General features: G+C 47.2%; 4 protein-coding genes across 6 annotated transcripts; 2 read left to right on the forward strand and 2 right to left on the reverse strand.

Annotated features, from left to right (window-relative positions):
* The first annotated feature begins 4,449 nt into the window (after positions 1-4,449).
* LOC135587436 (growth-regulating factor 12-like) lies at positions 4,450-6,384 on the forward strand. Its single transcript, XM_065078849.1, has 5 exons — positions 4,450-4,621; positions 4,708-4,836; positions 4,942-5,175; positions 5,290-5,637; positions 5,718-6,384. The coding sequence occupies exons 1-5, from the start codon at positions 4,504-4,506 to the stop codon at positions 5,720-5,722; spliced, it is 834 nt and encodes a 277-aa protein (XP_064934921.1). The 5' UTR covers positions 4,450-4,503; the 3' UTR covers positions 5,723-6,384.
* Positions 6,385-8,081: 1,697 nt separating this feature from the next.
* On the forward strand, positions 8,082-9,043 carry LOC135587438 (guard cell S-type anion channel SLAC1-like). Its single transcript, XM_065078853.1, has one exon. The coding sequence runs from the start codon at positions 8,247-8,249 to the stop codon at positions 8,979-8,981; it is 735 nt and encodes a 244-aa protein (XP_064934925.1). The 5' UTR covers positions 8,082-8,246; the 3' UTR covers positions 8,982-9,043.
* A 1,561-nt stretch (positions 9,044-10,604) lies between these two features.
* Positions 10,605-13,929, reverse strand: LOC135587437 (4-hydroxy-tetrahydrodipicolinate synthase, chloroplastic-like). 3 transcript variants are annotated; one of them, XM_065078851.1, is made up of 4 exons: positions 13,814-13,928; positions 13,594-13,730; positions 12,408-12,488; positions 10,605-11,719 (listed from the first exon to the last, which is right to left on the reverse strand). In XM_065078851.1, exons 2-4 carry the CDS (start codon positions 13,698-13,700, stop codon positions 10,792-10,794), a joined length of 1,116 nt encoding a protein of 371 aa, XP_064934923.1. In that variant the 5' UTR covers positions 13,701-13,730; positions 13,814-13,928; the 3' UTR covers positions 10,605-10,791. The 3 variants fall into 3 exon arrangements, with proteins under 3 accessions (XP_064934923.1, XP_064934924.1, XP_064934922.1); XM_065078852.1 differs by having other exon boundaries at positions 13,614-13,929; XM_065078850.1 differs by having other exon boundaries at positions 13,594-13,929.
* Positions 13,930-22,932: 9,003 nt separating this feature from the next.
* LOC135587439 (bZIP transcription factor 29-like) lies at positions 22,933-25,112 on the reverse strand. Its single transcript, XM_065078854.1, has 4 exons — positions 23,812-25,112; positions 23,600-23,732; positions 23,394-23,478; positions 22,933-23,320 (listed from the first exon to the last, which is right to left on the reverse strand). The coding sequence occupies exons 1-4, from the start codon at positions 24,936-24,938 to the stop codon at positions 23,106-23,108; spliced, it is 1,560 nt and encodes a 519-aa protein (XP_064934926.1). The 5' UTR covers positions 24,939-25,112; the 3' UTR covers positions 22,933-23,105.
* Between the last annotated feature and the right edge of the window lie 2,134 nt (positions 25,113-27,246).

Genomic DNA, 27,246 nt, shown 5'->3' on the forward strand with positions numbered 1-27,246 from the left:
GCTCGTGCCGCTTCTCCGTCGGAGGACGCAGCGGGAGACGGAGGGGGACTTCCCTCCCCGGCTCCGAGGACACGAAGAGAAGAAGAGGATGGAGAGGAAGGAGGAGAAGAAGGAGACGACATCCCGACTGACCTTAAGAAGAGAGGAAGAGTACGCGGAAGACGAAATGGGACCGGGGAGGCAACAGCGTAGCTCGAAAGAGAAAGTACGACGGCAAAAGATGGAGGCGGAGTCGAGCCTCCGCCATTTAAAGGGGATGACTCGTCAGAACCAACGCCCCTTCGCTTCCCAAGGACGGGCGGCAGCCCACTCACCCGCGGCCGTTACGTCGCATCAGGAGACCCCCAAGGGCGCTCCGCATTAATGAGGGCCTGACGTGGCGGCCAGCGGCAGCTCGGTGCGAAGTACGGGGGCACCCAATCATATCAGCTTCGAGAACTGGCGACTACCAAAAAGGGGCAGCCCTGTACCTTCCCTAGGGAAAAAGCAACCCGGCCTCCCGCGCCCGCGCGCAGTCAGACGACCCATCAAACGGCCAAAGAACCAAGTACCACCTCGGTCGCAGCCTGCCTGTGCCAAATGCCTCGGCTCCACTCTTGCCGAGCCCGCAACCTCGGTCGCATAATACCCGAGGCCTCCTCGGCCCTCGGCTTTCCGCCTCCCGAGGCACACCTGCGCGGTCACCCCGCCTGCGTTGTGCTCCTCGCCCCTCGGCTTCCCGCCTCCCGAGGCACACCTGCACGGTCACCCCGCCTGCGTTGTGCTCCTCGCCCCTCGGCTTTCCGCCTCCCGAGGCACACCTGCGCGGTCACCCCGCTTGCGTTGTGCTCCTCGCCCCTCGGCTTCCCGCCTCCCGAGGCACACCTGCGCGGTCACCCCGCCTGCGTTGTGCTCCTCGCCCCTCGGCTTTCCGCCTCCCGAGACACACCTGCGCGGTCACCCCGCCTGCGTTGTGCTCCTCGGCCCTCGGTTTTTCGCCTCCCGAGACACACCTGCGCGGTCACCCCGCCTGCGTTGCGCTCCTCGACCCTCATCGGCTCCATTGCCCCCGAGTCCAATCCTCCTCAGCCTCCCGACTAAGTTGCGCGCCTCGGCCTAGCACTGCTCGAGATGCATTCACGCGACCGACCCGTCTGCGGCGCGCCCCTCAGACCCGCCTGAACAGCCCGCTTGAAGCAGAAAGCCATGCATCGGGCTCCCTGCCTGCAAAACCGACGCATAGCTCCTTTCGGGTGGGGCATATGATAGGGGTAAAAAACTGATTTGACATAACACCCCAGATTTGACGTGATGCACCCCCACGTCAGACACCCTATGCGGCACACTGCCCCAGAACGTGCATTAACAATGACACGACGTGCACCCACACCCGCCATACCCAAACAACCTCCTCGGCTGACCCCTCATGGCCGGCCGAGGCAGGGGATGGCGCTGACTGACACCCGCATACCCTGCGACAGCTCGGCCTTCCACGCAACGACCACGACGACAGACGCCATCAGAGGTACGACCCTGCCCCGGCAGGATGGCACATCAGGTAACATCAAACCCACTTATAAATACCCTCTGGCTCCCAACAGGAAGGGGGACGATCTCACTCAAAAACTCCTCTCCACCATCACTGACTTGATCGTCGGAGGGGTCGGGCCGAACCACCAACCCGACCTGTGTGCAGGTACTCGACCACCGCCGAACCCACTTGACGCCGTGGAACTTTCCAGTCAGATCCCCTACATCAGTCACCACAGCACCCTCGGGGAAGCCATGTCTGATCCCAGCCATTTGGAGCCCTGAACCAGCCGCGTCGACACAGAGGTCACGGCTAAAAAAGTTACTTACCGTAACATCCTCCATATGTCCTCATCATCTATCTCTGATGCTCCCATTACTGTTCCTACAAGGAACCATAGTACTTTCCCACATACAGGCCTTATTTCCATAAATGCAGCAACCCTCATCCCCTTCAAATTATCCAAAGGTGGCAACTACACATATTGGCGTGCTCAATTATATAATCTATTATTTGGCTATGATCTTCTAGGCTATGTCGATGGCTCTCTTTGTTGACCATCGACGATGCTCAACATCCCAAGCGCACCCAGTCCAGTACCAAATCCGGACTACAAATTATGGTTACGTCAGGATTGTCTCGTCCTTTAAACTATTTAAGCCTCGGTCACTGGATCCCTCGCCCCACTCATTTCTTCATATAACACTGCTGCTGAAGCTTGGTGTAAGTTGTAAACCACCCTAGCTAATCATTCCCGCACTTGCATGCTTATTCTCTTGTCTAGCCTCATGACGATAAAACAAGAGGGAAGTACTGTTGCTGATTATCTACATAACATAAGGATTATCATCGATAATTTGGCCTTAATAGGTCATTCCCTCAGTGATGAAGAAGTTACTATCCATATCCTCAACGGCCGAGGAGACGAGTACAAGGAATTGGCAGCAGCAATACGCACACGTGATTCACTAGTATCATTTGAAGAACTCTATGACAAGTTGACTGACTATGAGATATATCTCAAGCATGAGGACAAGTTGCCAGGACCATCCATCATAGCTCAAATCAGTAAAAAATCTAAGAAGAAGAGCAACCAATACAACAAATCTATCAATAAAGGTTTGACCAGCATGCCTGCACTTGTGGGCTCCAAATAAACCTCCCCTCCTCAACATTTCAATTACAATCATTAAGGCGGCTACTTCAATTATCCTCAACCCTGGCGTCCTGATCATACAAATCAACAAAGAGTTGTCTGCCAACTATGTGACAAAGTTGGCGACTCTACAAAAGTCTATAGAACTCGACCCAGACTTCCTCCTCCGTCGCATTGGCCTCGCGCAAATCTTACGGCTACTCTAACTACTGGTTATCAAAATTGGATTGTGAACTCTGGCAAATCTCATCACATCACCTCTGATTTACAAAGCTTGTTCATTCACAACGACTATGGCGGAAACAAAGACATCATCATTGGTGACGGTAACAGACTCCCCATTACTCATACTAGTTCTACAATGCTTAATTCACATAGCACTTCGTTTACGCTAGATGATGTTTTGTGTACACCCTACATCAAACGAAACCTCATTTCTATTTCTCAATTCTGCAAACAGAATCATACCTCAATTGAATTCTTTCCTAACTCCTGCACCTTTGGATAATTTGAGAATTGAGCATGCCAGGATGTGTAGTTGCCACCTTTGGATAATTTGAAGGGGATGAGGGTTGCTGCATTTATGGAGATAAGGCCTGTATGTGGTAAGGTACTGTGGTTCCCTACAGGGACAGTAATGGGAGCATCAGAGATAGATGATGAAGACATATGGAGGATATGTACCAATATGTGGGAGCAACTAGAAGTCTGTAGTGAGACAATGATCAGGGAGGAAGAGGTGTTGGTGGCAAATGGGTTGTAGTGGCAAATGGGTTGTGGGTTGTTGGTTAATATTGACAATGATCAATATTGTGTAAACCTGCAGATTTCTATACAATAGTGCTGCAGTCTCTGTGCAACAGTTCTATAGTTGGAAACTTGGAAATGGTTCCGGATGCTGCTTGTCGAGGCGAAGAAGAAGCAGAGGATAGCAGCTTGGGAGAAGTGCAGATCACTACTGCTGTTGCTGTGGTAGAGAGGGTTACTGTGGCTGCGAGGGCTGTTGCGGCAAGGGCGTCCGTGAAAAACGTTGCACTACTTTGAGATGGAGTCACGGTCCACGAGGCAATAGGAGAAGAAACCGAGGTTCGGTAGAGTCCGACGAGGAGACGGGTCTATTTCGAGATGTTTAGAAGTAACCTTTACGGTGAGAACTTTGATACTATACTATGATAAAAATGAAATAAAAAGAAGAAAATTATATTGATTGAAATAATACATAATACTTTATATTTATATATATTTTTAAAAAAATTTCTTAAGAGAGAAAGATTTTCTTTAATAGATTTATGATGAGATTCATGATATCTCATCGTATAGTTGGAGTTCCTCAAGAGGATTTTCCTTCCCGCGCCCCTACTGTTCGCCCTTTCCGGCTGCTTGGCAATCCTTCGGCACTTCATGACGACTAGCTCTTGAGAGAGCGTTACGTGTAATATACCCTTTCCAATTCAAATTAAATATATTATAACAAATTACACACGTCACCCTTAAAAATCGTGCTTTTATTATCGGACGTTGGATCATGGTATACAAACATTTACTATAGTTTATTTGATGACGGACGGTAACACGTCACGGACTCCGATAACCCCTTTACATGATCCGACTCCGACCCGATAAGTTGGCTCTAGAGAGATTACTCCAAATCACATATAACACGTCTGTTGTTAGATGATTTCTGATGAATACGGGATGGATCTACCTATCGGATTCGGATTGTGATAGGCCTTAGGCCCCTGTACTCGCATACCGACGCGTAGTTCTGTCGTGCGTGACCGCGTTAGTAACGCCGACGGGAGACATGTAATGTTTGGTTCTGCAGAAGGCCTGACACATGTCAGACGACCCTCCTCGCCTCGCAGACCCACGCGCCGTCCTCCCCGAAAAAGTCCAGAGATGGTGTGCGGGAGAAGCAGAACGTGAAGCTTCAGCTTGCAGGATCACAAGTAGAAGTAAGTCGTTCGCCCCAGGGAAAGCTTTTCCACCGATCGTTACAGGTTCTGACGCGGCGTGATTCTTGCGTCCGCCCATGTCCTAGCGCTTCGCCGCTTGCGTCGCACGGTGTTCCCGATGGCGGGCGAACGGAGATCACAGCCGCTGCAACGCGAAGAAGAAGGGGGAGAGTCGTCGCCTCGCAAACTAGCCCGCGTCTTGTCCGATGAAGCTGGTGCTGCTTCGAACCTTTTCTACTCCCTCGTAAATCCGTTTGCTCTCTGGAATTGCTTGTGACGTTCTTATCGTGGTGGGTGGCGGTGGTTCCCTTGTACGGAAGGGATCGTGACGATGGCGGCGCCGTCGCCTTTGATGCTGGGGTTGGGGCTCGGGCTCGGGAGAGGAGTAGGAGCATCCAAACCGGTGTTCACCTTCATGCAGCTGCAGGAGCTGGAGCACCAGGCGCTCATCTACAAGTACATGGCCGCTGGCCTCCCCGTCCCAGTTCACCTCGTCCTCCCCATCTGGAAGAGCGTCGCTGCCTCCTCCTTCGGCCACTACAGCTACCCTTCCTGTTGTACCCCATCTCCATCCCTAACCTCGCGTTTTGTTCGATGAACTATAGTTTTGTCTCTTCTTTGGGGCTTTGGGGTCCAAATAACCAGTTTGCGGTGTCGGCGCGAGGCAGTGATGGGCTACGGGAGCCTGTGCCTGGACTATCGGAACATCATGGAGCCGGAGCCCGGGCGGTGCAGGAGGACCGACGGCAAAAAGTGGCGGTGCTCCAGAGACGTCGTCCCCAACCAGAAGTACTGCGAGCGCCACATGCACCGGGGCCGCAACCGTCCAAGAAAGCCCGTGGAAGCGGGAGCTGCCACCCCGATCACCGCCACTTCTACACAGCTGTCCATTACGGTTCCGGCTGTTGGGCGCCAGCTGACTGCCGACGCCAACACCGGCATTAGCGGTGGCAGCCGCGTGTCTCCGCCAGGGCAGGGCCTATCGCACGCTCGCGTCCTTCGAAACGACGCTGCTGGTAAAACCGTGGCTTCCTAAGCTCCTTTAAGCAGAATCTTTTCTTTCGAGATCTTTTGAGATTTCTGTGTCTGGTCTCAGCTTGATCTGCCTGTCGGAGAGGGAAAACACCGTAGGTACGAGGCAAGTATGTAGCTGGTGCGCGGTGGGGAGGGGGGTGACAGAGGAACCCAACACAGGTCTCATGATCCAGCACGCCCAGAGCTCGCATTACGATAGATGGTCTTTTTCCTCCTTCGTTTTCCCTCTGTGGGTAAGCATAGGTTCCATGGTGTGAGTGGTAGAACTCTGCTCGTCTCTGTCCCGGTCGCCACGGTGAGTGAGAGACAGCTCATGCCGTGGTCTGCCTCGGTGAATCAATTCCAATCTCTGACATGTCCTGTCAGAACGGTGCAGCAGCTTTTCTTTTGGTATTTGAATCGCTCGGCGCTGAGAAGCTCGTATAATAAATGGACTACGCCACCTGAGATGGCATATGTAAAGAGAAAGAGATGTACATGTGCTCTGTTTTGGTGTTGTCGTTGTTGCGTGCTTCACTCTTCATGGAAGTGAGGGAGATGCCTCTCCTGGATTGATCTTGTTTCGTAAATTTAGTAGATCGTGGTCTCCTCAGGTGCATGCTTATGTTCTCAAGTGATAATTGTAATGATTTGAAGATAGGGGACACATGTAAAATATGAACAAACTGATTTGTCCTCTTTCCGGTTACCGGTTCTGATTTGATTGTTGATGAAAGAAAGTTCAAAGGGCCCAGCGGAGACATGAAAAATGATATGAGTTTTAATTATAGAATCTTACGATTGATTATCACAGTCTTTAACTATTAATTAAGCTGATTAATATTTTTATTTTTTTATATAATTATAAAAAGTTCATTAGTGCATCAATGGGACCTTTTTGAGAATCTTAGTTTATATAACTTTTCGAATCTTAACTTCAGCAATCTGGAAAGGTTTTGTGTTGGGAAGTCAAGGGTTAGGACTATTCTTCTAGCATCAATCTGATAAGTTTATATTTGATCATTATTGATTTTATTCTTTCAGGATTCATAATCTCAAAAAGCATTTTTGAGGATTCAGATGTTGGATGGATTTATGAATTTTTGATTTTCGGTTTAGTTCTGAATCTTTATCATATGTAGAATAAATGAAATCTAACTTATTATCTATCTTCTTTCCTCTCATATCCAAAGTATCAATCGTTACATAGGCATTCTTGGGAAGTATATGAAGTTCGAGAGGTCAAGCAACAAATCATAGAATTTCATAACACCCTAAATTACTGTATACAAAACCATCCTATCAATTAAAATGTTCTTCATTTACTCACCAATAACCTTAGAGATAAAACACAAACCAAATATTTATAATTGCTTAAGATTTTTATATATTTTAAGAAGACATCAAAGAAAGGAAATGAAGCATCTAAGCATATTTATGAGGCCCAAACACCTAAATCCATATTTTCCTTTTATTAAGTTGAAACATAGTTGTCTTACTCCAAACTAATCATTTCATGTTTGCCTCTTGCTAGTATCAAGAATGATCGAATCTAGAAGATATTAAATCTTACAAAATTGTATTAATAATATATCCGATAAAACTCCTCCGATGTTTAAGTTAGCTCTGAAGCTATACGTCAACAGAAAATGGTAAAATTGAAAACACTAACTAAGATAATACTGTTGAGATGTTAATCATGCCCTTATTTCTATCAACTTCCATCCCATAAGTTAATCTCGTATCACCCAGTTTCGCTCCCGACACTTGTAGCCTTTAATCTTTTGATCCTTCCTTTAATCTTTTGATCCGTACAAGAGAGAGTCTTCTAATAGCTAGTTTGTTGCACCAGACTGTCATGGGCCTTGGCAAAGGCCAATTCTCCAGCCTCGCCAACAACAATGGCCTCCGCGCCTTCGGCTTCCGGCCGTTTACCTCTTCGTGCACATCCACATGTTGCTCATCAGCGAGAACGAGACCCTGACAAAGCTCAGGCATCGTCAGCCTACCCACGAATCCATCAACCTCCGAGGAGGCGCGGGAGGTGACAGCGGAGGAGAGGCGGGGGCGCCAATGGCGATTCTTAGCCGGCAGATCTCGCTGGAGAGCGGCATCGCCTGGGTCGAAACGGAGGAGAAAGAAGTCCAGGGAAGAAGAAGCAGCGACGCCAAAGAGGAGCCACGGGTGGTTCTATCGCGGAACAGCCGGAGCTGTGGAGCTCCCGGTGCCACCGCGGGGAATGCCGGCCAGAGAAAGGGAGATTTCAGCATGTTCCGGACGAAGTCGGCGCTCGTTTCGAGACAGAATTCCTTCTTGTCGTCGCGGAAGGATAGCGGACCCGATCTCAACCACGCCGATGGCGTCCCTAGGTTAGCCGGGACTGACGACAGAGTTAACAAGAGCGTCTCCGCCGGAAGGTACTTCGCCGCGCTTCGAGGGCCGGAGCTCGACCAAGTCAGGGTAAGTAAGAACAAATCCTAAAGGCCATCATGTACTTGCAGTTGGCGCAATTCGAGATCGTGTCTACCTCGTGCAGGATTGCGAGGACATCCTCCTTCCCAAGGGCGAGGTGTGGCCGTTCCTCCTCCGCTTCCCGATCGGGTGCTTCGGTATGTGTCTCGGCCTCGGTAGCCAGGCATTCCTGTGGAGAGCCCTCGCGTCGAGCCCGGCCATGGCGTTCCTCCATGTGACCCCTGACATCAACCTCGTCTGCTGGCTTCTCGCGCTTGTAGTCTTCGTCTTCGTCTCCATCACCTACATCCTCAAGTGCGTCTTCTACTTCGAGGCCATATGCCGTGAGTACTACCACCCCGTCCGAGTCAACTTCTTCTTCGCGCCGTGGATCGCCTGCATGTTCCTGGCTATCGGTGCCCCGGCCAGGCTTGCGCCGAAACAGCCCCACCCGGCCATCTGGTGCACCTTAATCGCACCCGTCTTCGTCCTGGAGCTAAAGATCTACGGGCAATGGCTGTCGGGGGGTAAGCGCCGGCTGTGCAAGGTGGCCAATCCATCGTGCCACCTCTCGGTGGTCGGCAACTTCGTCGGCGCGATCCTGGCGGCCAAGGTAGGGTGGGAGGAGGCCGGCAAGCTCCTATGGGCGGTCGGGCTAGCGCACTACCTCTGCTTGTTCGTTACCCTGTATCAGCGGCTGCCGACCACCCAGGCGTTGCCCAAGGAGCTGCACCCCGTGTACTCCATGTTTATTGCGACGCCGGCGGCGGCAAGCATCGCGTGGAGTGCCATTTACGGGAAGTTCGACGCCGTGGCGAGGACCTTCTACTTCATCGCCCTCTTCCTCTACTGCTCCCTCATCGTGCGCATCAACTTCTTCAGAGGATTCAAGTAAACAACTCCCCAAGCGAACACAAGAATCCTTCTCTCGTAAGCTCATAATCGGCAGTTTTTGAAGCGCAGGTTCTCGGTGGCGTGGTGGTCGTACACATTCCCGATGACGACGGCTTCCGTCGCCACCATCAAGTACGCGGAAGAGGTTCCATGCTTCTTCACCAAGGGCCTGGCGGTGAGCCTTTCGGTCATATCCTCGACCATGGTGTTTCTGTTGCTCTTGTCCACCCTCCTCCACGCATTGGTTTGGCGATCCTTGTTCCCGAATGACGTCGCCATTGCCATCGCTAAAGACGGCAACGGCGGCACGAGATTGCGGGGAACCGATAAGGCGGCGGCGGCGGCGGCCCAAAGGAGATACGACCCCAAGCGCTGGGCGTAGCAGTCCCCTCTTGGTTCCTCCGCTACAAATGGCAACTCTCGAGAGATGGGAATCCTCGATGGATTCCTTGGAAGGAAATAAAGGGATTCATGATTCCGGAATCATAACTCGGGTTTCTAATTCATTTTTTACCATTGTAACTTAAAAAAATCCATTTGATTTTTATCAAATGACACCCCTAATTAGTTTTCACCTCAAAATACTATTTTTTAATCCATTTTTTTATCAATTAAACGAAAACATCCTTCCCCTTCACCAATAGCCGTTGCAATTCTTGCAACGTCGTCCACTGAGTCTATCACCTTACAAACACCTCTGCTTATTACTTGTATGAAAGTGGGCGATGATGGAATCCAATCCTAAAATATTCTAAAAATATAGTCTACCATCCTAAAATCTCAACCACATTACCCTTTCTTCATATATCATATAAGTCTCAATTTTTTATTCAGAAAAAAAAGATGATCCGATATAGATTTGCAATACCAATGGTCCGACAAATTTTCGATATGCAAACTAGTGTAAATCAAATGGTACACTCGAGGACCTGTATCGAGCAACATAGGCCATGCACCACCCGATACACCTACTACAAAGGCCGGTATCACCCAGTGTTGGGTACATGCTTTGAACCCAACGTTTCTACGTTTTTCTTTGAGATTCGATATGTAATCATGTACTTGACACACGAACATTTACCAATCCGAACCCTGACCAGTGCAGTAGCAATACATGAAACTACAGATCTTGCACAGAGATAACTCTACTTGGCTAAAACATCAAACTATCATTTAAATGATAATACAGGAAAGGCTTTTTAAATAACTCACTTCATAATTAATATAATACATTTAAGCTAAAAAGCGATCGGATTCTAGGATCTGCATCGTTAGGCCCAACATAAAACAGAAATCACGAATTGTAAGGAAAAGAATTACCGTGTGAAAGATGCTTGCAAACTCCTGATCTTCCATCCTCTTGTCTTCTCAAGTCCTAGGCAACTGAAAGCTGTGAAAGACAGGAAACCATTACTACACAGTTTCTGAAAGAACATTAGTTTGACAGAATAAAAGGCAATTTAATGTCAAAGAGCACATGAATTTCATCTAAAACCAGATACCAAACAACTTAAACATTCTATACGTACTTGCGAGATTGTAATGTGGATGATGAAGTCTCGATGGCTTGTAAATTCTTTTCAAATAGCTTGCAAAGACTAGAAAATAATGCTGAAATATCTCAGATGGTGAAAAAAATATCTCATTAAAGTAGATAACTCTTGTTCCGAAGGAAATATCAACATCAATAACTACTGCTCCACCTCTAGCGTGTTCAAGCACCGACCACAATCACACGTAGAACTTAGAACCCCATTACAGGTTATCAGAAAAAAAAAAATCAATGTTCCAAGCTTGGCATAAACCGTGAACTAGTACCTACCTACCAAAACAAAGTCATCATCATCAAGAACCTCTACATCTTTTTCTCCCATAAAATTCTCACGCCCAAGTGCTTCCACAATACCAACAAATTCAAGTCTCCTCGCAAGAGGAAGAGGAACATATGGCAACCTGAATACTGGCCGAATCACACCAAGCTGCGCAAGAGCTGTATTGAGACCTATAGGGTTTGGCTCCTGGAACAACCATTTAATAAGAGGCATCAACTTCGAGTTCAATAAAGGATTCTTGCCTTGAAACATGATCTCATGCATCAGACCTGGAACAAGGTTGCTAGCAACAGATATAACCCCTGTTGCTCCAGATGCCCACCTAGCATCGTGACACTCATCATCATTTCCACTCCATATTACAACTCCTTTATTTACATAATCTTTGATGCGATCATTTCCCATGCACTCCTTAACACCTGCCATGTTAGGATTTGCTGAGACTGTATGTATCACTGGAGGAGGAATATCCTGTCCAGTCCTTGATGGCACATTGTATATGATTGTCGGGCCCATGGAAAGGATAGTCTCAAAATGTGACACCATTCCTTGCATGGATGTCTTCCCATAATAAGGATTGATGTGTAATGCAGCATGCATTCCTACAGCAAAGCCTTGTTCTGTTGCATGGATTGCCTCTCTCGTCGAGTTGCTTCCAGTATTACCTATAACTTTGACTGATGCACCAAAACAGTTAACAGTGTGTCCAATGAGCATAATGTGTTCATCCCAGCTCATGAGTTGGCCTTCTCCCGTTGTACCTCCCACTATTACACCTTCAGCACCATTGACAATCTGCATGTGCATTAAGGAGTCATAAGCTTCAAGGTCAAATCTCCCATCGGGTAGATATGGAGTCTTAATGGCTGTGATTAATCTTAAGCCTTTAATATCATCAACTGATGTCCTGAAGCAGAATATAAGAACAGAGTTATCATCAAAAGTTTCAACCTGAAACGAGAATTCTCTATTATTATAATACTGAATAATTACTTGGTTTACACAAAATGAACAGAAAGATACTTTTTTCCAATATCAAAATTCCATAAAAAATAGCTTGTACAGTCAACACAACAAGTCCGAGAGCCATGATACTACCACAAAAATTATGAGGATGTTGATGAAACAGGTTCCATAATTTCAATCCATTAAATCCAACACAGTTCAGAATAAAATAATCAGTAACTGAATCTGCATACATTTAAATTAGTTGAAACCATGAAAACTAGTGATCAACAATTATGAGATCCCATCATAAGAACAAATGACCAGAAAATTTCTTCAATATGTAAAAACTAGTTAGATTAATAAAAAGCACAGAGAAAAATTATTGTAAACAATAGTAGCCAATAAATTTCAATTTTCTTTTAGTATAAAAATTGAGCAAGAAAAGCCCCTCCAGAGTAAACAGAAGTGTTTCACGGTACCGTTCTTTTTAACACCCAAATATATCACCCCCCTGCAGTCAAACTTTAAAAGAACAATTTGTTGACCACACAGCAATGTCATCCAAATCAACAGGCAAAAGTAATTTAGGAGAATTAATATCATCTACCATGTGTGGATAAACCATTCTTTCTTTCTGTAAAACCAACCTATTCTTAACTTCTAGGCTGCGCATTGGAAGGTGAAAATTGGGAATGACAGCAGCTTTTGGAGATCTCCATCTTGTAGTCCTAGATGTGCAAGTACAAGATAAGTATTAGCACAGAGCAGACAGGCAAATTATCAATCAAAATTTATATGTGGCTCAAGCTAGCAAGAAGTTTGACCACCAATAGCAGATATAACAGTCTCACGCAAAATGTCATACACTGTTAACCATCAGTCTACAAAGCTTGAAAATAGGAAGAAATATACATTCAGTTCAGCAGAGAAATGCCACTTATAAATTATGAAATTAATGATATTGGTAAAACAACATGCCAAGAAAGTGACAAGTTTGCATTTCTTGTTGCCACTATATAATAGCAAAATATTACAAACAGCTAACTATATGTTGGCACCCTTGGCATGAGTTTGTGTTGGGTATACCTTTGACATGAGTTGATGTCAGGCATTCAAATACCTTTCTGGCATCATATGTATTAACCCATGCCAATGTGTCAATTGGTATAAAGTTATGTACATACATAAAAAAATATTTTCCAGTGACATAAACATGTAATAAATTTCGCAAATGATTATCCTACCATATTCTTTTACATGGATAATGATATTCACTTTTGAAGCTTGTCCACAGGCTATATTAATATACTGTTCAATCTTGAGACAAAATAAGAATTAACAACCTAAAATAATGAGACATTTTTTGTAAGAAGGGTGGGCGGTCTGAACCTATGTTCTATTTACCACGTCCAAGTAAAATTTGGAAGGCCAAGATTCTATATTATCTGAGGAAGTTTAGTACATTCTCTGCTTGTTAATTTCTTACTTGGAAGATCATAGACATGTAGATGAGCACCAGATTCCAATTCTTAAAGAGAAACTGCAAATTTGATACACATCTTACACGCAACAAGGAACATCTTTTCAAGAACGCTGGACTTTTCAAAATCGTAATGCGCCCATGAAAACAGCACAATCCTGAGTTGCTATCAATTAGCATCAAGTACTGAAGTGATTTAAAACTATGGCAGACCCTATGTGGAAATACCCAGTGCTACGGCCACAAAGTGCAATTTTTCCGTTAGTCAACATGAAGCTTGGGAGGAGAACGGAACAAAATGTACATTACAACACATTGATCTATCATCCAAGCCAGGGCAAAATGAGATAAACCTTAGGCAGGAGTCAGGTACCAGGCGAAACGGCTTCAGCGGAGATCTAAGAGGCGCAACCACATCGGTCGACGACAAACTGGGGTTCGTCGTCAGCAATGCCGCCATGCTCCGTTCTATTTACCGCCTTCTTATCAACTGGAGGAAGAACAAACAAACAACAACGCTAAGACAAGAAAAGATAGGCTTTGTTGACGCGACTCGATGAGGAGAGGTCGAACGACTCAGTGGACGATGGTAGCAATAGTGGCTGTGGAACAAACGGCAGGTGGCTGCGATGGACGCCGCTCGGAGCGGCGGAAAAGAGAGCGCGGGCTCGGAGACGGCACAAAGGTTGTGAAAGGTGCCCTCCTTCGTCGAGTCATTTTATTAGGGCTTTTAAAAATGGGAATCGGCCGTTTCTTACTCGTTTCCTGCTTTACCCAAAAAGCCCAAAAAGGTGTGTGCCCAAAAAGCCCAATGGGCGGATGCGATAGACTGGGCCTAGAGAAGCCCAAAAAGGTTGACATGACAGCGCGGCCCGTAACCATGTGGATGTGTGCTTATGCATTTTTTGCTTTTAGAAACACCGTTTGCTGTTGGAATGGAAGCATTTTGGAAAAGACCATTGAGATGCGAACTGAGTTTTGCATGGAAATTGGCTGTCCTCTTGCAGAAGTGTTCTCAAATTTCATTTTACCTTTTGATAAGATGAAGCGTTCTACAAATGACTTCACAAATTAAGTAGAAGGGGAATTAGTTTCCTTTTGGTAAATATTTAATCATATTACCGACAATCTCAAGAACATAAGCTCTTAGAAAGGGCCCTAAATATGCATAAGCTTGATTAATCTTAACACACGAACCAAACCCAAATGTGCAATTTTGATTATATTACTACAAGTCCCAAAAGCTTAACTCGAGTTGATTAAAAAAGAGTTTGATGTATATTAATAGATTCTATCAACTTTTCCTTCTTTCATAAAGATATAATAAATCTCAACTATTTAGAATCTTTTATTGACATTAGGTTAAGAGTATTTAAAGCACTAATGATCTAATAATTATTTTCTAATTTTTTAATTTTAAATATACGATGATTATAGATTAATCTCAAATATATTTATTATTGAGAGAAGATGTCGTTAACGTCCTGCTCAACCCGATGTGTTGCAGACCTCTATACACAGACGCGAATGGTAAAAAAAGATTAATTCTCTTCTCATTAGATTGAAGATGAGCTTTTATATCTGGTCATAAAGGGATAGAATATTCTATTAAATATTCTGTGGGGATGCAATCTCTAAATGTCTCCAATAGTCTTCCCTTGACCTCTTGTTCAAATGGGCGAAAGGGAAGGGGAAGGAGGGATGCAACCCATAATCCTTTGCTTTGGACCCTTACTTATGTAGGCAAATGAGTGGAGGTTGAACTTCGTCTTCTCCTTCCACCCTAGACACCACTTGACGATTACGTGTCGAATGATGATTAGTTGATGATATAATATTTATTATTTGTCCTCCTCTCCCAAAGACATACTTTAGGGCTCTTGCCAAAGGGGTTTGAAGCGTAGCGTCTAATTCATTTAGAACATCAAACTTATGCGTCTTTGATCAATTGTCAACCTGGTGATATGTTTAGTTCGTTGGATACAAGTCCATCGTGCCCCTTATATTATATTACACATCCATCCGGGACCACGTCCCCCAATGTTGTTGGTGGTGATCCATTACCAACTTGCCTCTCGTATTGTCAAAGAATGCACATTAGTCAAACAAGATCAAGTTTTCCAACCTCACCATCTCATCCCAACCTCCAAGCCTCAAGAAATCTAACCCTTGCCTCCGCCAAGGTGGGGAGGTCAAGAAGCCTAACCCTCGCCTCCATCGAGATGGGGAGGTTACGAAACCCAACCCCTACCTCCACCAAGGAATGGAGGTCGGGAAGTCCGACCTCCACCTCCACCTGAAGCATGGAGATCGAGAAAAGACGGGGAGGTTAGAAAACCCAACCCCGTCCAACCAATGTGCATCTCTCGATGAAATGAGGGCTAGGTTGGCAATAGATCGTCACCAACAACGCTAGGGGAGGCGATCTTACACGAACGTATTGGATGAACTAAACATGCCACCAGATTGACAATGGATCAAAAAGGTATAAGTTCGATATGTTAGATAAATTAGACGTCGCACGTTAGACCCCTTTAGTAAGAGCCCAAAAGCACGCCCGTGGGAGGGGGGGAGCACAAATAACATTGAGTACAACGTCAGCTAATCGTCATTCGATAATAATCATCACGTGATGTCTAGGGTAAAAGGAGAAGATGAAGGTCACCATTCACTCATCTGCCTACGTGTGTAAGGGTTTAAGATAGATGGTTATGGGCTACCCCCCTTGTCACCCACGTAGATAAAAGTCCAAGAGGAGGATGTTGAAGGTGATTAGATGCTGCCTCCATGTAGAATATTTCATGAAATATTCTACCCCTCTACGACCAGGTATAAAAGCTCATCTTTAACACAATGAATGAGCTTACCTTTTTTGATCATTCACATACGTACTCATATACCTCATGTGATTAACTTAGGCGTTAAAGGGATCGAGTCGAGAAACCTCTTCCGACCTCGGTCTTATGCAGGTGGCACATTGGGATCTCTATGTTTCTACTTGGAGGCACATCGGACAACCCTCTACTAGTCATATGTGCCCTACAAGCCATTCACGTGAGTGATAGCACGTGTGACTTGACACATAGTCTTTTTGCTTATTATATTTTAACATTTATCACTTTATATATATATATATATATATATATATATATATATATATATATATATATATATATATATATATATATATATATATATATATATAGTGATCTCCTTGAATCTATGCCATGAGAATCGGATTGTAATGAGATCACGATAATGAGATTGATTCGCCTTTAAACACATATCATAAATAATCCCGGTCATAGGTTACTCGAGAGGGACATTAAGATAATCGGACAAACTGGTGTGTTGTATACTCGTTCATATGATGGATGCAGTTGGTCTCATAGCTGCTCGTGTGGGGACACTAGGGATACAATACAGGTGCTTATTAGGGAATGAGTTCACTAATTGATCCGCTTACGGAATGTTGAATAGTTAATGATGCCTTATTGTCAAACAGTGATTCTGTAGCCCTAGTTGTCACGGACAAACTTCTAAACAAGGTGTTTGATATAATGCTTATGTATGTTCGTGTCTTTTGGCATGTTCATGCCTTGTACAGAATGTAAAGGGGCAGCCGAAGGCTTAATAGTCCCATTTTAGTTGGGTTGGTGGCCTCTTTAGGCTTGTAAATAAAGGTTGTGTCATGTGGACACGTTCGAGAGCTTTTCGGTCTGTAATGGACCATTTTACCCTTTGTTGTGCAACTATTCAGAGCTTGTAAAGTCTGTTTGTAATTTGCATTGTCTATGAAGTGTTTTTCGGACATGTTTGCTTGTGGATCCCGATTGAGGCGTTCTCTTTAACCCGTTCTCTCTTTTGTTGGTCCTAAGGGATAATGGGAGGCTTCGGGGAGGCTGACCTTTGCGGACGGACGCGCGAGGGTGCCGCACGCCTTAGGCAAAACCAGCTAAGGTCGTGACATTATGGTATCAGAGCGGGACAAGCACTCATAGAAACACTTGACATGCAAACGTGGGGGACCTAGCGGGGCTGCGTTGAGGGCAGTCAGCACACGCGCGACCGTTTGAGGGAAAACGGGCATGGAGATGTAGGGAAAAGAATCGCTCAGAGGAGCGGGCATCTGAGATTGGCATTCAGAGGAATGGCCAACCCTTCGCGCAAGAGGCACCACGAGAACAGGCAAGCTTGGAAGAATTTGGAGCGCACAAAGGTTGGGATGGCTGAGTTTGAGCTACGGCTCAACGTTGACAACTTTACTTGATGGTGCTCAAGGCAAGCGAGGCGCTTGGCAAAGGACGAGACCATGCAAAGTGGAATGAGTTGCTCAGCGACCGAAAGAGTTGTGCAAAGCTCACAGAGGTGAGGGGAATTGCTAACTCGAAGAATTCGGTACTCATGCATGGGCTTGTATGCGGACGATGGATTGTTCGTGGCCATCCCAAGGCGGTCGAGACTCGGCGCCATGGAGCATTGAAACTTTCTCTTCGACATGCGAAGGATACGTCCGGAGGAGGCTGAAGTGTGCAACGAGTTCAGCATGTTGCTAGGCCTTGAGGGGTGCAGCGGTGGTTGTATTGACGTGGAGGCGCAATCTAGCAAGTGCGTTTGCAAGAGGCAGAACAATGCACAGTTTGTTCAGCAGATCGGAGTAGTCCAAGGGGATGGTGGTCTCCGAAACGAAGAGAGATATTGCTCCAACGGGATAGTTATCCAGGAGGGATAAGTCTCGGCACTCCAGAGGGAGAATCATGTGAGACGGACTTCACATGTTGAGGAGGAGTACCTCAACAAAACAACAACTCCACGAAGCTCGATGGACTGAGCAAGCGGCGAGGAGTCGTCGCATGATCTCGCTTGAGAGAATGCATTGGTGGATGCATTGCGAGATCAAGTGGGGGAGCGACCCAAAGCAACTCAAATGGAGGCACACTTGGAGTCGATATGGAGATCGGACTCAAGGGAGGGCTGACCCGTGGAATGGTGGGCGTGAGAGCCACCATCGACTCAATGCAAAAACGAGGAACGGAGCAACTTGGGTATAACTTGGCGAAGTACCCAAGCCGCATGAAGGGAGCCAGCATAGAAGTTGGAACATGGAGCAGAGGCACAGTGCTTTCCCTAGACAGAGGTCAAGGACATGAACTCTTGCAGAGGCAGGAGTAGAATCATGCTGTTCCATGGGTCCTTCATTTTGACAGAGCGGACTCATCTTGCATGGTGCCAAAGACGAAGGGAGCTTCGGGGCACATGCACCTTATCTCGAAGGAGCATTTGATGGAAGAACTAAGGCGACTCAATTTGCGGAGGCGAAGTTGAGTTCAGAAGGCCTTAGCACGGGGCAAGAGGACGCAGAGGCGGGTACTCTTGAAGAATATGCCACAGTGTTGCCATTCGAGTTGCTATGAAGGAAGCAGTGCGCAGCGGAGATTGTGCTGGTAGGGGCAGAGGCCCAGGATCCAGGCAATGGTGCACAAATTACAGTGAAGTCGGTGGACTTCGGGAGCTACTAGGCGATGGACTGTCCTAGAGCGGTGCTTCATCTAGGTGTGACCCAAGAGTGGGTGGATGAAGGTCGATTGCCAAAGGAGCGAACAAAATCGAAGGTGGAGGAGACCCTGCGATGTATTGGCAGAGGCCACACATGGAGGGTTCACAATTCGAGTTTATTCCACAAGGATCAGAATGCAATGGAGATGTCACCAGGAGGCGACATGGTGCAGCGGAGCGTGGTGGAACAGTTTGTGGCAATGCGACACACATGACATAGTCCCGTGAGGGATGAGATCATATGGAGGTATGATCGGGAGTTACTGGGAGCTCCACTTTGGTGAACAACACGACGGCAAGAAGGGCTATGGATTCAAGGAGTGAAGGCCATGGTACCGCAGAGGCGGGTCTTCCGTGCGTGCATCGAATTTTGCATCGGACGAAAACCTTGGTCATCAGCATATGGGGGCTGTGTTCTACTAAGGGAAAAGTTCGAAAGCAAGTACCAGTGAGTTCCATGGGAGGGACTTGATCATGCAGAGGTATGATCGAAGCAGCTGGAGAGTTGGACTGCTCCGGAGCTCATATTCGCTTAAGGGAGCCCGACAAGTCAGAGGACAAGGTCGAGTAAGCGAACGTTGCTACCAAGGAAGCTAAGGAGAACAGAATCGGTGCTAACTCTACAACGTGATGGCAGAGGCCATGCTTGGGAGTTGCAATCTGTCTTTCCATCGACCAAACGGACTGCTTGGAGAACACAGTGGTGTTGAAGCAGGGGGTCGAAAGGGGCGAGGAAGCGACGACGAGTCCAGAGGGACTTAGCTACCCAAAATCAAGCAATCAGTTAGAATGGAGGTGGACTCGGAGGAGTGCCATAGAGGCATATCTACTGATTGTGAAGAAAAGGGATGCAGAGGCGAGGCGACGGATAGTAGGGCCATGGGCATGCCAGCGCCATGGTACCGCAGAGGCGGGACTTCCGTGCAAGTCATTGATCCCTTGCTCTCATGGAGGGAGAGCGCTTGGTCGTGAAAGGGGCCGGGGAGGTAGAGCATGCAGAGGCAATCTCCAAGTACCGAGACAAGGCTGAAGGGCAGAGGCCAAGAAACTTCGTAAGACCGGTGTCAACAAGTTTCTTATCAAGATAGCCGTAAGTGAAGGACTTCGGGTCATGCAAGAGTGCACGACCAAGGAACGAAGCAGGCAGTACGCGGTGCTGTACCTTTGCTACTCAGTGGAGTAGGCGGCAGGGTTGATGGAGAAGACGGTACAATCCCAGAGGCGACCTCATCTATCAGAGAATTACTCCAAGTTGGGGTGAAAACTTCTCGCATTCCAGAAGTTCGATGGCATTGAGAAGGTGAATCACAGTAGCCAACTCAACGCAAGGAGTGCAAACACTTCAAGTGCTTCAGAAGTGTGAGCAAAGAGTAGGCGAAGACCAGTAACTAGCTCGATGCATGAAGTACAACCTCGAGGAGGCGGGCGAAGTCAAAGTAACCTTTGCCTTCTCAACTCTTAAGAGAATGGGCGAAACCGAGTACCCCAGTTCTCTTATCTATCCAGCAGAGGAGCTCGGCACAAGTTCAAAGACCCTTCGAAGATAATGGAAGACAATAGTTGTCAAATCCTCACCAACGGTGATCAGTGCTACTGAGAGTAGATCGTCCGCTTCATTTCTCAACGAAATGCCAATCGAAAGCGGAAGTGATGCGAACCTACTTGGATGTGACAACTAACTGAAAGAAGAGTCAATGAGCAGATTTTGTGGAGGAAGGACCCAAAACTTTAGAAGTTTGCGAGGCGATGCTCGTTAAAGCTCCAACAAGCATCCACCCAGTTCAAGCAGCATGTGGAAATTTTGAGAGACTGGCGCAGAAAAGATGGTCTTTTCCTTCATTTGGTGGATCCGCAGGAATCAACGAGGATCAACACAACTCAGCCAACCCCACACCAAAGTCAGAGTCATTGGCGAGTTGAAGCAGCATGGCGGATCAAAGGTTCGACTACTCAAAAACAGCAGCGGAGAGCAGCTGGGAGCCAGGAGGCGCATTGCAGCTGGAGCAGAAGATTGAAGACTCAGCAAAGGCGAAGAGTTGCAGTTTTCACAAAGGCTTCGACGAGGACGTCGAAGGGATAAGTGGGGGAGAATGTCACGGACAAACTTCTAAACAAGGTGTTTGATATAATGCTTATGTATGTTCGTGTCTTTTGGCATGTTCATGCCTTGTACAGAATGTAAAGGGGCAGCCGAAGGCTTAATAGTCCCATTTTAGTTGGGTTGGTGGCCTCTTTAGGCTTGTAAATAAAGGTTGTGTCATGTGGACACGTTCGAGAGCTTTTCGGTCTATAATGGACCATTTTACCCTTTGTTGTGCAACTATTCAGAGCTTGTAAAGTCTGTTTGTAATTTGCATTGTCTATGAAGTGTTTTTCGGACATGTTTGCTTGTGGATCCCGATTGAGGCGTTCTCTTTAACCCGTTCTCTCTTTTGTTGGTCCTAAGGGACAATGGGAGGCTTCGGGGAGGCTGACCTTTGCGGACGGACGCGCGAGGGTGCCGCACGCCTTAGGCAAAACCAGCTAAGGTCGTGACATAGTGGTGTGTCTGATCCTTAGACTTGAGACACCAAGGATGTCCTGTATGAGTACTCCACTCTTTGATACCAGATTTATAGGTTTGAATATCCCAGATCTAGCACAGCCGGTTATCGAGAGTGGTAGTCAACCTTACGAGAGCTATTGAGTGTCGATAGAGAAGCATTCACTCTTAGCGTCATCAGAGGAATGTCTCATATATTTTTGCTCGAACAAATCCCTGGCCAGGGTCATTCGGATTGAGAGAGAAAGAGTTCTCCGGGAGAATCCGACTAGAGCAAGACTCAAGTAAAAACCGTATGGGTCTGACAGCACCATGTCCGGTATACGATCTTTGGGATATTAGATGGATGAGAGACTATAGGTATACGGTAACTGATGATAGACAAGTCCAATGGATTGGATTCTCCTATATCGTTTGGGGACTACGGCGTAGTGGCCTAGTACGTCCGCAATCGTTGAGTCGAGTGAATTATTATAGAGATAATAATTCACTGAGACAGAAGGAGTTCTAACAGGTATGACTAACGATCAGTTCGATATTGGGCCTAGAGGGCCACACACTTATGGTAGGCATTGCGATGAGTTGAGGTTCTGATATGAGATATCCGCCGGAGCCTCTGTCTTATTGGATATCCAATAAGCCCATAAATTATTGAATCATATGGATAAGATCAAATAAAAGCCCATGAGAGATTATTGGATAGAGATCCACTAATCTAAGATACTTGGGTAGTTGGATGGGGATCCTATACCAAATAGGGGAGGATCCATTAAGGTTAAGTTGATAGTGGACCTCTATAAATATGAGGGCTTCAATAGTTTATAGGCTAGAGCTTTTGCTTCCTTTCCTATTCTCCTCTCCCTCTCCACCTCGCTAGAGTTTTGAGGAGCGTCATCGCAGCCCTGTTGTGTGGATCACCGCTAAAGAGGAGGGCGCTTGACCTCCTTCACCCTCTCCTAGAGATCTACAGAGATTCAAGAATATATAATCTTCCTATGTAACATAATCTATCTCACACGTGGTTTTCTGTTTCATGGATTTTTGCATCCCAATCTTTGCACGACGATGAACATATCTTTAGAAATTGAAAATTTTATTTTCTGTTCTTCCGCTGCGCATGTGAGGTCACCCTCAAGATTGTCCAACACCCTTCACATACGGATCCGAACCACGTTGGACTGATCAAGACGTCAATAATATTTTTATAGAGGACTATGACATCTTTTACAATTTCAGATATTAAATCTTTTATAATTGATCCAATATAACTAAGACTTTTACTTAAAAAAAATTATTACCTATTCAACTTAATTATATCATGTTATCTATTTCTAATACTACTAAAAAAATTAATTTAGTCCTATTTTATCGAAGACCTTTAATCATAAAGAATTACCTCCGGAACTCTACTCTTAGAATTAATTCGGAGTTTATAAAGTCAATTAATAAATAAGATGGATATAATCCAAAATCACAATGCGAAACGTGCATCTTTTGTTGGACCACAATCTCATTCTAGCTTTCACAAACTTCGACAAAAATACATAGATTTAGGACAACCTATACAATTCGAAACCTTTCAGCATGGTTATGATTTAAAGAATAGGTCAATTTCCATAAAATTCATGTACTAGTCCTCCCAAATAAACCAAATCTCCTACACCAAACACAGCAAATCTTCATTTACACAATTGCTGGAAGAAACAATTAAACAAGCCACCAATTACTTTCTTCTATATATGTAGAAATTCTCCCTTGTTGGTCAAATTACTGCTCGGATCTGGAATCCATTACCGTGTCATCCTGTTGTTTCTGTAGTTGGTAGGGAGGCACATGTGCACGTTGCAGCTTTGACTGCAGTTGATACCTCTGAGGATCCATGGATGCTTGTTGATTCAAGCTCTTGGAAGGATGAGCATCAGCAAGCCCTGTAGCAGCAAGCTTCAGACGCTGCACTTCTGCGGTCAGAGCCTCGTTCAGAGCTGCATAATGATACGACAATGGATTGGTTAACATCAGCTCCCAGACACCAATTTTGCAAGCGATAGGCTTTACCATCTCTCAGTTGCGCCTGCTGGTCCATAGCTTGAAGACGAAACCTCAGCTCGTGGTTCTGATTTGTGAGCCCAGCTGAGTCTCTCTGCAGATAGGAAGAGAATGGATGTGTAGATCAACTTTTAGACAACCTAAAGCAGGAGGAATCCATATTTGCTACAACTCTGTTTTGGGGACATGGAGGACAAACAGAGAACAAATCTCACTTGCAGAAAAGTCAGCTGCGTTGACAAATTGGTGGTTTCCGTCTGCAATGTCTGCACCTTGTGTTCCAACTCTGCGATGTACCTCATCTTACGCTCTTTGGAACGGGCAGCAGAATGCCGGTTGGCTAATATCCTGAGACAGAGAGATCAAGTTAGCCGGAGATGATGGGAGAGAATTCATGCACAAAATGTTTTCTTTGAGTGTAGAAAACCTCTTGACGCGTTTAGGATCGGTCATTGCCATCTCGACGAGCTTCTCGTTCTCCATGATCTTCTTCATCTCTGCAGCAGTAAAAAGGCCATTGCCAAACTCTAAGCTGAAGGTGTTGGGCGCCACGTCAAATGAATTGGATTTAGAGCTCTGCCTCGCTCGCAATCCGGGGGAAGGCAGCAGCTTTTGCGGCTCCTCCTCGAGGTTGAACTTGCCCATGAAACTGTCCATCGAGAAACTCCTACAGTGCCTAGAGGTCGCCATGACCTGAGCAGGATCACCTGCAGCATTTCGCTTCAGCCCGCCCTTCAGATGTTCTTTCGCTTTGCTATCTGCTTCGTTCTCGCTACTGTCAGCGGCATTCGTCTTGGATCCGCTGTCTCTGCTGTTCAGATCCTCGCGGTTGTCCTCGGAGGAATTTAGCGCATCGAAGCCATCCAAATTCATGTAAGCGTTGAACAAGTCATCGCCCGAGACGGCATCGGCGTCCAATCCGACGTCCCAGTGGTTCTCCAGCTTCACTCCCGCCACCGTCAGCTTAGCAGAGTCCAGAAAACCCCCGGCGAAAGGGGCGGCAGTCGCGGCCTGCACGGGCAGAGACGGGGGAAAGAAGGCGGACGGGACATCGCTCTGGGAGCGCCGGTGCGTCTTGCGAGGTGGAAGGTCATCCCTTTCCTGGGCGGCGGCGGCGGCGGCGTCGTTATTGGGCGGGAGCGGCGGGGAGTGGGAGCTGGGAACGTCGTGGTCGTCCATGGAGACATCCGCTGATACTGAGTCGGAGAGGGAGGTGGTCGACGAGGAGTCGCCGCGGCAGATCAGGGTCGGCAGTGAGTCGAGGGAGAAGAAGGTCGGTTGGGAGCGGGAACGGGAGTGGTGGCGGGCGACAGGTGGCAGCTGCTGCGCGGCCACCGCCAAGGGCGGCGAGCGAGGGGGGAGGGACGGCAACTGGGAGCAAGGGGAAGCGGGAGGGACGCCTGGGCGCTTCCCACACTCGGCGCCAATGTTGGAGTACGGCCCAATGGCTTGCGGAGCATTGGGGTTTACATGGTACTGCTGCTGTTGTTTGGAGACGGACAAGAATGGGTTGCCCGGCGAGTGCTTCATCGGTCCAATGCCGGTTTCATCCATGCCTTTCGAAGCTAAAAAAAAGAAGCGGAAGAGGAGAAACGTGAGGAGCTCAAAGGAGACGGCGATGCGGCCGTCTAAAGAGGGCGACCCGTTAAATGCTGGGGAATGGTGGCAGACTGGCCCGGTGATGCGACACGCCGCTTCTGTGCTCCTTCCGTCTCTTTTTTTATCAGAACGGAAGACTCGAGAGACCGAGAGAGAGAGAGAGAGAGAGGGGGGCTTTTAGACGCTCGCACATGCCAGCACACCCCGTGACCGTGTGGGCCCCGGACGGCATGTCGCCTATGACTGAAGGCGTCGTCGTGTCGTGCCTGCACTCCACCGGCGGTGGTGAATGGATCCGTTCAAAAGGGCAAAAAGAAAGAAGACGGAGATTTGAGTCTCCCGAGAGAGGCGGTGTGAGGGTGCATGTCTTAGGATTCGACCTGATACGGTTTGTAGAGTGGCTCTCACATTGCTCGACGTGGGTTCGAGACTCCATTTCTGGTCATCAACTTGCGCCTACGGAGACGTGGTTCCACGAATGACTCCACGAATTGGTGCCTTACTTAGACACACCAGCGGTCGGGGTTGCCGTAATTACTGAGTCGGTGAGTCAATACAACGTGGGTTGACCTCGACAAAAGGCGCAGCGACGGTTTCGAGACCACGAGGCGGACGGTGGGGTGGGACCGCCTCGTCAAGCGCTTCACGTGGCTGTGCCCGGGTTTGCTTTTCCCGTACTGAGCGACCGATGCTTGTTCCAAAGTGGCGGCGACGCGTGTCCGCTACGTCTCATCCGGCGAGAGCAGCGTCCCGAACATGTGCACCGCTCGGGGCCACCAGCTTCGACAAGACATCCGCCGAGCCTCCGGCTGGTTAACGGGTCAGGGCCGCCGCCAAGTTGCCACGCATGCTCATCTCCGTCCCTGATCAAGAATTCAGAACAAGAACCATGCAAGTTATTAAATTTGGCCAACGCATAGTTACTTACGCGCCTCCTTTTTAGCTGTGATGACGCCCTGAGACTCGTAAAGTTGGCCAACGCATAACCATGCAAAAGCACCGCAAACTCGTCATTATTCTCCTGTTCTCGGATCATTAAGCGCTCAACCACCGACCTTTGACTGCAAGAGTACCAATTAAGAGATGTGATGATATTAAGGACACTCATCGTAGAAGCTATTTATGAAACCTACCAATAGCAATAAAACAAGTCCTAATATTCATCACAAGCAACCATGACCAATGCGTCACGAGTGAGACAATACGAAAACTGTGAATCCCACTCGAGCGTGATCGATGTCGTGAAATGCAACGAACGGCAGCGAGTAAAACACGGGAAACGACTCGAGGAAGTGTAAGAAAGATCCAACCGTGCCATCAGCTACTGGAACTCACTAAGATCAATTACCGCTTCGTTAACCGTAAATGTAACCGCTAAAACATTTTTGAGAGCATGCAATTACACAACACAAATATGGGCCGAGTTAGCAACCGTTCAACATTATTCTGCCAGAATGTAAACCACGGTAAAATGATTTAACAAATAGAAACAGTGATAGCAGCCAAACTAATCTGGGGATGATTTCGTGACTTCAGGTCATTTGGCTAAGAGTTGTGCTCCTCGAGAGAGACATGATACTTCGATTAGCCGTTCATCATCGTCGCCGATCATCTTCTTCGGCGTAACTGTTTGCCGCTTGCATTATTCTGTCTGTGAACAATGGTTTTGTTGCTGCGAACAACTTTATACCGTGGCCTCGGGGCCAACGCGGTTAGGTTCGGGTTTAGTCGCAGCAGTGGGTCACCGTTTCCTCCGGGAAAGGGGCTCCTCGCCTGAGCCTCGAGTCGAGGGCGCCTCATCTTCGTACCTGCACACAGGTCGAGTCGGGATGCTCGACCCGACCCCTCCGACGATCAAGTTAGTAGATGGTCGCCAGGGGGTTATTTTTTTTCCTTGTCCCCTCCCTCGGCAAGCAAGGGGTTTTATAATGAAGGGTTACCGCTATCCGGTGTGATCGTTTGCAGGGAGCAGGGCTGTACTTCTGGTAACGTCTGACAGCTGAATTGGCATGGCGTGTAGGGCCAAGCCCGAGCAGGGTGTTAATGTGCCTCGGTTGGTGTTCCGGTCAGTTTGACTGAGTGTCGTCGGGTCGATCGAGGTGCAAGGCGTCATCCGGGGTGCTTGATTGTCACGACCTTAGCTGGTTTTGCCTAAGGCGTGCGGCACCCTCGCGCGTCCGTCCGCAAAGGTCAGCCTCCCCAAAGCCTCCCATTGTCCCTTAGGACCAACAAAAGAGAGAACGGGTTAAAGAGAACGCCTCAA

The sequence above is a fragment of the Musa acuminata genome, chromosome BXJ1-8, assembly GCF_036884655.1.
Source record: "Musa acuminata AAA Group cultivar baxijiao chromosome BXJ1-8, Cavendish_Baxijiao_AAA, whole genome shotgun sequence".
NCBI classification, from domain to species: domain Eukaryota; kingdom Viridiplantae; phylum Streptophyta; class Magnoliopsida; order Zingiberales; family Musaceae; genus Musa; species Musa acuminata.